At 32.6% G+C, this 12,017-nt stretch overlaps 4 protein-coding genes across 4 annotated transcripts in view; 3 read left to right on the top strand and 1 right to left on the bottom strand.

The window, feature by feature from the left end:
* LOC108738619 (acid sphingomyelinase-like phosphodiesterase 3b) overlaps nucleotides 1–12,017 on the top strand; it is a 231,299-nt gene that overhangs the window by 5,564 nt on the left and 213,718 nt on the right. The window lies entirely within an intron of this gene.
* Nucleotides 371–1,361, top strand: LOC108738634 (EF-hand calcium-binding domain-containing protein 1-like). Its single transcript, XM_018472137.1, has 3 exons — nucleotides 371–859; nucleotides 915–1,028; nucleotides 1,103–1,361. The coding sequence occupies exons 1-3, from the start codon at nucleotides 485–487 to the stop codon at nucleotides 1,286–1,288; spliced, it is 675 nt and encodes a 224-aa protein (XP_018327639.1). The 5' UTR covers nucleotides 371–484; the 3' UTR covers nucleotides 1,289–1,361.
* On the top strand, nucleotides 1,484–2,462 carry LOC112906712 (EF-hand calcium-binding domain-containing protein 1-like). Its single transcript, XM_025981412.1, has 3 exons — nucleotides 1,484–1,973; nucleotides 2,037–2,150; nucleotides 2,210–2,462. Exons 1-3 carry the CDS (start codon nucleotides 1,602–1,604, stop codon nucleotides 2,393–2,395), a joined length of 672 nt encoding a protein of 223 aa, XP_025837197.1. The 5' UTR covers nucleotides 1,484–1,601; the 3' UTR covers nucleotides 2,396–2,462.
* LOC108738629 (meiosis-specific nuclear structural protein 1-like) lies at nucleotides 3,586–5,649 on the bottom strand. Its single transcript, XM_018472132.1, has 9 exons — nucleotides 5,562–5,649; nucleotides 5,222–5,502; nucleotides 5,040–5,163; nucleotides 4,752–4,981; nucleotides 4,528–4,692; nucleotides 4,387–4,465; nucleotides 4,125–4,328; nucleotides 3,876–4,060; nucleotides 3,586–3,778 (listed from the first exon to the last, which is right to left on the bottom strand). The coding sequence occupies exons 1-9, from the start codon at nucleotides 5,562–5,564 to the stop codon at nucleotides 3,634–3,636; spliced, it is 1,416 nt and encodes a 471-aa protein (XP_018327634.1). The 5' UTR covers nucleotides 5,565–5,649; the 3' UTR covers nucleotides 3,586–3,633.

Raw genomic sequence — 12,017 nt, 5'->3', positions numbered from 1 at the left:
AGTAATCTAATCTAGGTCTACCTCTACCCCTCCTAACTCCTGTTTCTGCCTCTAATATGTCTCTGACTAGACCTTCATGCCTGAGAAGGTGTCCTACCAACCTACCTCTATTTCTTTTGAACCCAAATTGATCTTCCCCTAATAGATCATCCACTCTTTTTGCCACCATTCTCTGTACAATTCGAATTAAAATTTTTGATGCATAGGAAGTTAAGCTAATTGTTCTAAATGTTTCGCACCTATCCGCACTTCTCTGTTTAGGTATGGTTACTATCATGTTCCGTTTATAATCTTCGTATAAGTATAAACAATAAATTTCTGTTAATTAAAAAAATACATAAAAAATTATTATAGGATGCCTAGTAACTGAAGTATTTATATGTCAAGTTTTGTTTAGCACTCGAAAGAATTTTTTAGTTTGATTTGTTCCTATTCTATTAATTAACGTTTATTTCGTATATTTTGTCATCAATACCCGTTTACGATGTGCACGGTAGGAGTACATTTGGACCTAACCTTGGGGATGAATGAGGAGATTCGGTTTAAACAAAAGTATTCGAAACTTTTGCGAAAGTTAGCGAAACAATTGCCTTTTACACAAGAAGAAATGGAGCATATTTTAATTATCTATTACAAACATATTAAAGCGGGCGTCGAGGGCCAAAAAGGATTAACGAAAATACAAATGGAAGAACTACTTCACAGCGCTTTCGATTTAACGGATCCTCAATCTGTTTTTAGAGCTAGTACAACTCTTGTAAGATCTATAGGGCCTTATGTTAAAGTAGAGGAGTTTATGAAAGCAATGGCCATATTTGTTAGGGGAACTTTTGAGGAAAAAATTAAATATTGTTATCAGGTACCTTAAATAAACTAGGTACTCATTTTCACTTATAAGGTCGGTAATTTTTTAGTGTTATCTACAAACAAGTTTGGACGGTATGATTAGCAGGGACGTGATGTTTGACAATTTAAGAAGTTCAGTTTTAAGCAAGAATGTAGAAGAAGATTCCGAGGATATAATAAGAGTTAGGCCCACATTAAAATCTCATACAGTCGAACGTTGATATTGATAAATATTTTGATATAACTTAACTTTTAGGATTTCATTGATGTTATACAAAAAAGAATGGACATAGATAGAGACGGAAAAATTTCGTTTGACGAATATTCGGAAAATGTCCACGATAATCCACTGTTACTAGAATTTTTAGGACCTTGTCTTCCTTCACGTTTAGCGACTCATTCGTTCTTGACCACTATCACAGAAAACAGAGGCCGATTTTGATCTCAAACATCGATTTTTGTATACTTGCTGTTACTTGTTCTAACCGATTAATTATACTACGTTTTATTATCTACTAACTATGTTTCATATATTTTATTCTATAATAAAATAAGTATTTATTTTTCTTTACAAAAGAAATCGAAACAATTAATTCTAAAATCAAGTTGTCTGTTGCCAAATTTGACGTAGAGATATTTATAATTTCATGCAGTTTGAAATATTGGGGCTTGAATGAGAGGGGTTGGTTTAATCAGACCGAAAAGTTGAACTTCTTTTTCCTTTTTTTTTTGTAACTAAAATTCCAACAGTCACAATGTCGTCAGTGGGAGTCCATTTGGAGAAAACTGTTAGTATGAGCGAAGAAATCAGGTTTAAACGAAAACATTCAAAATCAATAGCGAAACTTTCAAAAAAATACCGCTTTTCAATGCAGGAGATGGAATGTATTTTTTTAATGTATTACAAAATCCAAAAATGTTCTGCCGCGCAAATCGCAGTTACAAAGAAACAGATACACGAACTCTTGCACTGTGCGTTCGATATCACGGACGAGTCAAGCGTTGATCGCATTTGTGTGTCAATTTTCACTTCCATTGGCGAGCACATTACAATCGAAGAATTCGTAAAATTGCTGGCAGTTTTTTTACGCGCACCCCTTGAAGAAAAGCAGAAACATTGCTATAAAGTAAACAAACGTTTCGTACAAATATTAAACGAAATTAAAAAAGAAAATTTTGAATTCTTTTAGTGTTACACAACTATAAGCTTTGATGTCAATATTAGCCGCGATGTAATGTTTAATGCATTAAAAAATTCTGTTATATCACCTGCAGCTGATGATGATAGCGAGGAGGCAGTGAGGGTGAGACAAAAATTGAACCAATTGATTTGTTCAAATTTAATTTAAGTTTTAAATTTAAGGACTTTATTGAAATTGTGCAGAAGAAGATGGACTTTGATCGCGATGGTAAAATATCGTATGACGATTTCAAGCGAAATGTGAGCCAAAATCCTCTACTATCGCAATTTTTAGGACAATGCTTACCTTGTCGTTTAGCTGTTCATTCATTTTTAACGACATTTACTAAAAACAGAGGCAGACTTTAGAAAAAGTGTATAGAAACATATTAACAATTCTATTGGAATTTACTTTATAAAATTCAATTCAAAAGTATTCAATTAGTATTATTTGTATAGATAAAGAAGACGCGGGAGGACTTAAAAGCACTTTTCTTTTTTATTTATTACAAAGTATATTAAATATCTTTCACTTCCATCTCCAAGCAATTTTACGAGCGCTTTTCTATGTTTAGATTATTGTATACATTTTAGAAAAAATAATGCCGGAATGTGCCTATTTGACACCTCATTCGAAAACCGTTGGCACCATGAGATTCCACGTACATTTTTACGTAATTCTAACTTGTTAAAGCTTACTTAATATGCTCCATCTCCAAGCAATTTCACGAGCGCTTTTCTTCGTTTAGATTATTGTATACATTTTAGCAAAAATAATGCCGGAATGTGCCTATTTGACACCTCATTCGAAAACCGTTGGCACCATGAGATTCTACGTAACTACCTTTTTTCTCAAAGTATATTAAATATCTTTCACTTCCATCTCCAAGCAATTTTACGAGCGCTTTTCTATGTTTAGATTATTGTATACATTTTAGAAAAAATATTGCCGGAATGTGTCTATTTAACACCTCATTCGAAAACCGTTGGCACCATGAGATTCTAGGTACATTTTTACGTAATTGTGACTTGTTAAAGCTTACTTAATATGCTCCATCTGCAAGCAATTTTACGAGCGCTTTTCTATGTTTAGGTTATTGTATACATTTTAGAAAAGATAATGCCGGAATGTGCCTATTTGACACCTCATTCGAAAACCGTTGGCACCATGAGATTCTACGTACATTTTTACGTAATTCTAACTTGTTAAAGCTTACTTAATATGCTCCATCTGTGTTTAGGTTATTATGTATATTTTACATATTACATTGTAAATACTTTTAAGGCTTAGTAAAAGTCTTTCATATTTCAATTATTTCAGGCACTGACTGGCTTAGTTAATTTGATATAAATCTATCTCAATTACTTTGTGTAAGTCATTTGGAAAAAAGGACTTTTTTCTGTGTAAGCAATAACTGTTCGCTTTTGTGCTTTCAAAAATTGGTAAAATTGACTGATTATTAGATTATTATTAAATCCCAATATTAAAAAGTGATTTGGAAAATACATAAATAAAACACAGTTTCCAGCTTCAAAATTTAATTTTTATTTATAAAAATTGTCATAGGTAAAAAATATTTGGCAGGCGTTATTTTCAAAATAAATTTTTATTTTTCTTTTTCTTCACATTCAGCTTCACAAGCAAGCTTCTGTAATTCATCAGGATGGACTATACGGGATGGGATGAACCCAATAATATTTCTCGCATGCTCCTTTAGCATTATTCGTTTTTCTTCTTCCACCAATCGTTTCCTGTAATTAATAGTTGTATAATCATAATCGGAACTTTAATAGATAAAATAATTAATTTAATATGTTTTGCAATCATGGAATTTGCATTCCTAGTTACCTTTCTTCTTCTGCTTTTATTTCTTCTTCTTGTAATTTTATTAACAGTTGTATTTCTTCAGCACGCTTTTGTCTCCTCTGTTTTATCATTTCTTCCACTTCATGCTTTATTTCAATCATTCGACGTTTCTTCCTTTCTGCAGTCATCAGTTCTAAACGCTCATCTTCAGCCATTTTCTCTGCCATCTGCAAAAATTAATCAATTAATAATGGTGGTAGATACAAAAATATATGAATAACTGAAATGTACCTGTTTTCGATATCTGGCGTCGTTTTCTTCTTCCTTTCGCCGAATTTCTTCATGTTCTTGCATCTGTTTGAATAGACAAATTCGCGTGTTAATCTTTTGTGTTTCAATTTTCTCAATATCTCTTCTGTATCGATCATCTTCTTTTTCTTTCTGTTGCTGTTCTGCTAACTGCTGAATCAGTTCTTGTCTTTCTTGGTTTGTTTTCTAGAAAATGTCAAAAAAGTTTTTAAAGTCTTTAAATATTTAATGTTTTATGATTCACCTGAAGTTGATACAATTTTTGCCCTATGCTTTCTATAACTGCATTCTTGGCTGCTTCTTTTCTTTCCTGTTCTTCTCTCCTGAAACAATCAATTTAATATAAATTTTACAAACAGGTAAATTAATTAAATAATAATGTTACCTTTCTTTTGCATCACTGGTTTTTGTTGAGAGATAATCCTGTATGTTCTTGTCTTCCTCTTCAAGTTCTCTCCTTTTCTTATCTTTCCATACTTGTTGAGCTTCTTTAAACTTCATTTCTTCTTCTCTAAATTTCTGTTTCCTACACTTTTCCTCTTGAATTTGTCTACAAAGTTTTCCAGAAGTGTATAAAATGATAACAAATTGTTAACTTTACAAGTTTACCTTTCTGCTTCATCATTCATTCTCTTAATATAGTCATCCCTAAGTTTCTTATCTCTAAGGAACTCTTCATATTCATATCTCCTACATTTTTCTTTGTATATCATTTGATCCTGTAATGCAATTCTATATTGCTCCTTCTGCTTCATGTCTTTCATCATTTCTTCTTCACGCATTTCTTCATCTGTTATTACAGCAGCCAGCATTACATCTCTTGCCTGCTTCTTTTTTACCTATAAATTTTAAATATGTAGTGAAGTATTTTTCTCTTTTGGTAAATAATAGATATACCTCTTCGTCCAGCCTTTGGGCTTCTTTTTCAGCTAGTTGAACTGTTACTGCCTTTTGTACATAGGCTGCTTTTAATCTTGCAGCTAGTTCTTGTAGTTCAGGCTCCATATTGCGAAGGATTTGTCTAGATGAATTTTGTCACTGGTGATTTATAACAAAAATGTTGAAACTCACATACTAACCTTCTTCTTAACTGGTACATCTCATCTTGAGTTATTTTATTTAATTCAGCTGCCAAAAGCTGTTGATCTCTAATATCCTGTTCTTGTTTTAAATCTTTGGTAATTTTATTTTTCCTATCGTCGTCGTCCTGTTGGTCCTTTTGTTGCCGATCCATGCATCTTTGAAAATTTCTGTATTTGCTTTTATTATCAATATTTAATCTTTCAATTTCCACTGTCTCCCATTTCTTTCGATTTTCTAGCTCTATACCCATTTTCTTCTTTTCAGCTCCACTCAAAGCCTGCATATTATAGTTGTTAACATATTAATAAAATCAAATTTTAATAAAAGAATATTTACCATTTTATTATTTATTGCACCAGTTGATAAATATACAAATTAGTATTTGAAAATATGAAACTGTTTATAATAACCTCTAAATGGTTGTCAAAACAAATGAAGAAGAAGAAGTTGAACATAACATTTCTCATTGAAGTTTTCTTCATTTAGGTATATACTCACTGGTTATTTGGATGAGTTCAGCTTACACGATCCTTAACTTAATATGCAATTGGTGGTTCACTCTTGTCAGTGTTCATGTATAAAGAAAGCCTTTCTTTTTGGAGAGAGATTTTCATTTAAAACGTCTACTTCTACAGCGATTCGAATGAATAATCTTTTAATAAATTTATTTTCACCCCTCAAAATTTCGATTGAGCAAAGGTATCTAAGACTAACATTTTGAGGATAAAGGGTCATAATTATTTTAGATGTGAAAGGTAAATCGTTGGGTTTGTTGTTTTTGCTTTATTTCTTATTATAATACTGCATAAGTAGTGTTGAAATTTTGTAGGGTACCATTAAATGGACCTACCTCTATAATTTTATTAAAGCAATATATAAGTCGTAAATATTTTTGGATAGCTGCTATTTTATGCCTGTATTGGTTATATACTACATTGAGGTACTGTAATTGGCTTTTTGTTCTTTTACGAAAGACAATCAGACCTTTGAACTTTAACTCTGACACTCCCTTGTATATTTCGATTGACGTAAAGAATTAATTAGCTAAGTATTAAATTAGTAAATTACTTTTTGGTTGATGAGTATCGAAATTGTGACAGATGTTTAGGAGAAATTCAGAGAAAAATTTAAAATAGGAGCGTGATTTTGATCAGTGTGTATTCTTTGGTTTTTTGACGTCACTTTTTAAATTTTTTTCGTCTTAATAAGACCCATGGCGTTGGATCTGTTACATGGGTGGCACCTGGCTGTCTGTGTCAGACGTGACGAGAGAGATAACAAGTGGTTTTGCGACGGTGATGCGATGAGCGATGATTTGATTTGATGGTAAAAAAGAAGAGGCCACCGATCAGGAAGTGAAACTTATTGTGGGTCAGTAAGGAGGTCGGAATGTCAACTGACCTTGACTTAAAGCAAAGCCTCAGGTTGATGTTTCTTTACTCTATGTAATGTCTGTGCAAATACACACAAACCTATACGTATATCGGGTATTCGACCAGGATTTGCACCAGGATCATACACGTTCTCTCCTCCTTGCTCCGCAATGCTCATTCTTCTGGTTCTTTTCTTGACATTGCTACCTACTATTTTTAATGAGTCGAGTCATTTATTGGGAACACTTTTTTACCTCTTTCATCCTCTTCTTGCAGTTCTTTCCATTATGGTTAACATGGAACTTGTTGGAATCACTTTAGTCTTTTCCGAACCATTCGCTTACACGAACTCTTCAATAAAGTCATTTGCAACTTGTCCTTCTCTCAAGTGCCTTCATTATTCTTTACACATTTGAATAATTTGAAAAGGTATTTTCTCAATATCTACATCAAGGGAGCGTTCTGGGGATCATGAATGTCACCATTAGTTGTCTACATACACCATAATTATTATTAATTATTATCACCTCTGAACTAAATTAAGAAAATTTATTTGAATAATTTGTACTTGCTGTATTAGATATCCTTCTATTTATTTTTTTTTGGCAAAGATGCGTCTTGTGATCTCTCCAAAACAAACAATAAAAACATTGGAGTTAAGGAAAAGAATCGTAATTAATATCTGGAACACAGCAGTCTTGAATCAATTTTTATCTTAAAATTATCAATATATATTCTTATTATTGTGCTACTTATGGGACAGTGACTGTGGGGCTTGTTTCTTATGGGTGTGTATGAGACTATTGCAAAGGGGCGCGCAGGTGTATTATTTTCAAATACAAAAAGGAAATGCTAAATGTAAATAAAACAAGTATTCGAGTGGGTATTTATGAAATTAGATTGTTACGAAAATTTAAGGGGGGTGAGGGGGGGGGGCAACAATTTCTTCTCGAAAAAGGGAAACGTTTGAAACCGTTGTCTTAGGGTCTTCCTTAAGAAAGTTGTAGTACAAATGTCTTAAATTTTTCTTGGAAACAATAAATTTTATTTTGTTGTTTACTCGCGTTCTCATTCTTTTTTAACCTTTATTTATAGTGCTGACCTTATTGTCATTTCAAATTTGTATTTGTTCGTTCAATTATAGACTGTTCACCGCACCTCAGTTTAATTTACAGAACAAATAGAGAATAATAAGTAAAATTTTTTCAGACTTTAAAATAATAACAAGCCGGAAATGATAAAGCAATACATATTCTCATATTTATGTACAAAGAAACTGTGCTTGTGGTTATTATTTATTAGTATTATAACTTATAAAGTTTTGTGGAGAGATTATCTAAATTTAAATCAAATAACAAAAGTTCGCTTTGCAATTCGTAAGATAAAATGTAATCATGTAGCTTGACACAAAGGGCAGTAAAAGTATGTATAAAGTATGGGTTTGACACAATTTTTTACTGTTGATTCAGCTAAAAAGATTGCGATTGTCAAATTTGTGTGCTTCTTAAAAATTAGAAAGTGTTTAACTTAACGGTTCCTACATCCCATCTGCCTGCTCCTCAGAGATTGTCCATTAGATATTAACATTATTATTAGGTTTATTATTTAGAACTACTCATTCAACTTTGCGTATAAATTGTTTAAGGTCATTAACGCATAAAACATCTACTCTCCGAAGATTGTAATGCGATAATTATAATTGTCAGTAGGTTGAGTTACTATGTTTTAATGGTGGTACAAATCACGGAGATAATTAAGGAATTTACAAAATAGCAATCGTTAAGTTGTAGTTATTAACGTAAATTAAATACCTGCGTACAATTTATAATGACTACAGTTTCTTGTTACATGTTTTATTATATATCCTTCTGTTATTTTTATTAGGACGAATTGATTCGTTTGTGTGATTCTGAAAGTAAAATCAGAATTGATACACTTTTGCTACTTGATTATCTATTTGTTTGTTGCTAATAATGCTTTAGATGTTATTGTAAAATGATGTACTGCATACAATTATTAATTCACTTTGAGCATTTTTATGTTTATTTCGTTAAATTAATATGCAAAAGTTTTTAGTGACTGTTTTGTGATGTTACATGAACTGTACAAAATATTGAGGTAAGTGTATTTATTGTAATTTTTCTTAACACATACATATAATACTGTAAATAACACCAAGTTATATACGAATGCAATTGCACACGTTAAATTTGCACCTGTATTTGTTTTACGATTACCCAATTTGTAATCGTTAAGGTTCGGTTATTTTTTTAAATTTAATTCCAATTTCAGTTTTTATTAAAGGGTAAACTACTATAAGATACCCACTAAATACCTGTAAAAGATTTCCGTAATATTTCTTTCATCGGTCGTAGTTTAAACGTCTTTAATAATATAAGTAGATCGGGTTCGTCGCTTGACGCACTGTTGGAGTCTCCGACATTATCGGCAATAACTTCGAAAATAGGACGATTAGAAAAAAATGACTCAAATAAAAGTTATTCTAGCGACAAGGAAGAACCCAATGAAGGTCCTTTTGGTCACATAGAGCGGTTGGTTAAGCCCTTTTTGCCCCTTTTTCTGTAGGTTTAAAATTGGCATGGTTTATCTTTCAGTTAGATTTTCTAATTATGTAAATTAACTAATTTTATGTACTTTTTACTGGAATATTTAAACAGTTAAGACAAAAACTTGTTGCCATTGATATTTGATGTCGATTGGCCGAGCAATCAGTTAATTAATTGTGATATTACTAATTATATAATTACGCTACTTTTCCAGTTTAAAGCGTTTGACTGTTTGGCTTATCCGTGTCAGTTACAAGTACTAAATGGGCGTTTGTTTGAAAAGTCTCAGTTGATTTTAAAAAAATGCAAATTTGGCTTCGGTTCCGTTATTACACAGCGCAAATACACTTTCATTCATGTCACATAGTGACCGCAATGCTCATGTACTAATTCTTATCAAATCAGTGGCTAATTAACGTGGAAACGTGCTGTTTTATACGCGTGTTAAAGAAGTAATTTACACACTTTTACAAATATGTTAACTTAAGCTTTGAAAACCTAAATAGTAAGGGAAGTATTTAATATGAGTACAGATTTGATTAAAATAGGAATAAAGTATATGAATAAAGTTTAAATTTGAGGCCGTACGTGTACAGAAAATATTTGCATTCTTTTTAACCATTAATTTGGTATTTTATTCTGCACTTTGAATGAGTAAAAGCGCTTCATACTTTAAACAACAGCAGTGGTAATACAAATGAGTATTTGCATCTACTGACCTAGTAGCAACATAAAATAATGATTAAGGCACAACTTGTTTGATTCCATACCTAACAATTTTCAAATTAATGTACATTAAAATTAAAAAAAAGAAAATTTAGGAAACATTTAAATACTTTTACGTTCCTAAATGTCCACAGGGAAATTTAATAACCTTTTTTAAGTATTTTCATTGCATTACTTGTTGTTTTTTGATCCATTTTTTGATTGTAATTATCAAATTTTGTTATTTCGAAGGCTAACGATTACATATGATTATTGTGTGTTTATTGATACGTAGGAGTCGAAACGTTGTAAATTACGATGACGTAATGACATTGTAATTGATACTGAAGTACTTGTAATCGTGGCACAAACTTACATTAGCCGCGTCCGTATCTGTCTGGGTCAGAAGGCGGAACTGCCCAGTCTGCGGGTCTCATCCCAAGAACCTACCACCGTGGTGGCGAAACTAAAACCCGAACCGTAATCAGAGAACCAACCAACCATTGCTTCCTTCAAGTAGGAATATAAGTACCATAAAATATCAGACTCATTAATACTAACGAGATGCTAAAACATGATAATAAATTCATTAAAATTCATCATTTAAAATAATTAAGAGAACTATAGGGTTGTTCGGAAAGTCATTTCGTTTTTTTTTTGTGGAAATGAAAGACAGTTTTCGTATAATAAACAAATACTTTATTAAATTATTTATATATTGACCGTTCTGGTCCAACACCTTTTGCCATCTTTCTGGTAGTAGAATAATTCCACGCTCATAAAATTTTTGGTCTTTGCTGGCAAAAAACTGATCGAGGAGGTTTTTGACCTCCTCATTTGAGGTGAAGATTTTACCGTCTAAAAAATTTTGGAGTGACCGGAACAAATAATAATCCGATGGTGCCAGGTCTGGAGAATATGGTGAGTGTAGCATTCCTGATGATTAGTTCTGACCTTTTCTGTTGAAGTGCATCATTCAGCTTGTCCAGCTGAAGACAGTAGACTTCCGAATTAATCGTTGTGTTATCCGGTAAAAGCTCAAAAAAAACGATTCCTTCAAAAACGGATCATTTTCGTGACGTTTGAGAAGCGAATCGTAGACGTCAATGCGGCGACACAAATTTCTCTCTGTGAGAACATGGGGAACCCATACATCGAACTTCGAGGATAATCCCAGGCCTTTCAAGTGGTCATAAACTGTTGAATTTGATAAATTTAACCTCAATCCGATCTCACGTGTTGTTATTCGCCGGTTCACATCAACTAATGCCTTTATCGCGTCTTTATCAGCTTCAACCGGCCTTCCCGAACGTGATGCATCTTCGACATCAAAATTGCCAGATCGAAATTTAGCGAACCAGTTCTGGCACTGGCGTACTATCAACACACCTTCTCCATACACATCAGTCAATTTCTTTCTGGCTTGAACAGCATTTTTGTCCTTTTTGTAGTAAAACAGTAAGATATGTCGAAAATGCTGCTTATCGCTCTCCATATTTAAAAGGGCACCAACCAAAAACTACTGCGTAGAATTAATTGGAATTTTTCACACACAAGCCTTGCTATATGAGCTCTCAAAGCATATAAAAATTATACGGCTTAAATGTGAAGTTGGGTGCAAAAGAATACAATTAAATCCTCTGTCGGGAAAAAACGAAATGACTTTCCGAACAACCCGATATTTAGATCTTGCTGAACTACATACTACTACTACTACTAGTAGCAACTCATAGTCAGAGTACTTACGGTCACATGTGACCCCTTGATCCTCATTCGTACCTAAAAAAAAGGAACATTTGTTATTTTTTGAATTTTATTCAGTAAGTACGGTGCCAAACTTCTGAAAACTTTTGTATTAACGTTTACGAAGATCTTGGCGTATTGTTCTCTTAGAATAAATAAATTATTGTTATAAATTTTCTTCACAGATAAAATTGCAAATTTCTTGTTTAAAGTTTCCTCGGTTCGGTACTAATTCTCACTCTCAAAAAAAAAATATGTAGTAATTGTAATTGGTTCTGGTCTTATTGGTTTGTTTGTAAGATCCATACTCACTATGTCACTTATACTACTTCTACTATAACAACCTGCGTGAGGCATAGCCGCCGCCGAGGCTGCCGGCCCCATTCTGGAGACCCGAGACCGGC

Source organism: Agrilus planipennis, unplaced genomic scaffold (assembly GCF_000699045.2).
Source record: "Agrilus planipennis isolate EAB-ADULT unplaced genomic scaffold, Apla_2.0 scaffold135, whole genome shotgun sequence".
Lineage (NCBI taxonomy): Eukaryota > Metazoa > Arthropoda > Insecta > Coleoptera > Buprestidae > Agrilus > Agrilus planipennis.
The sequence above is the reverse complement of the archived record's forward strand: the minus strand, read 5'-3'. Positions and strand labels throughout refer to the sequence as shown.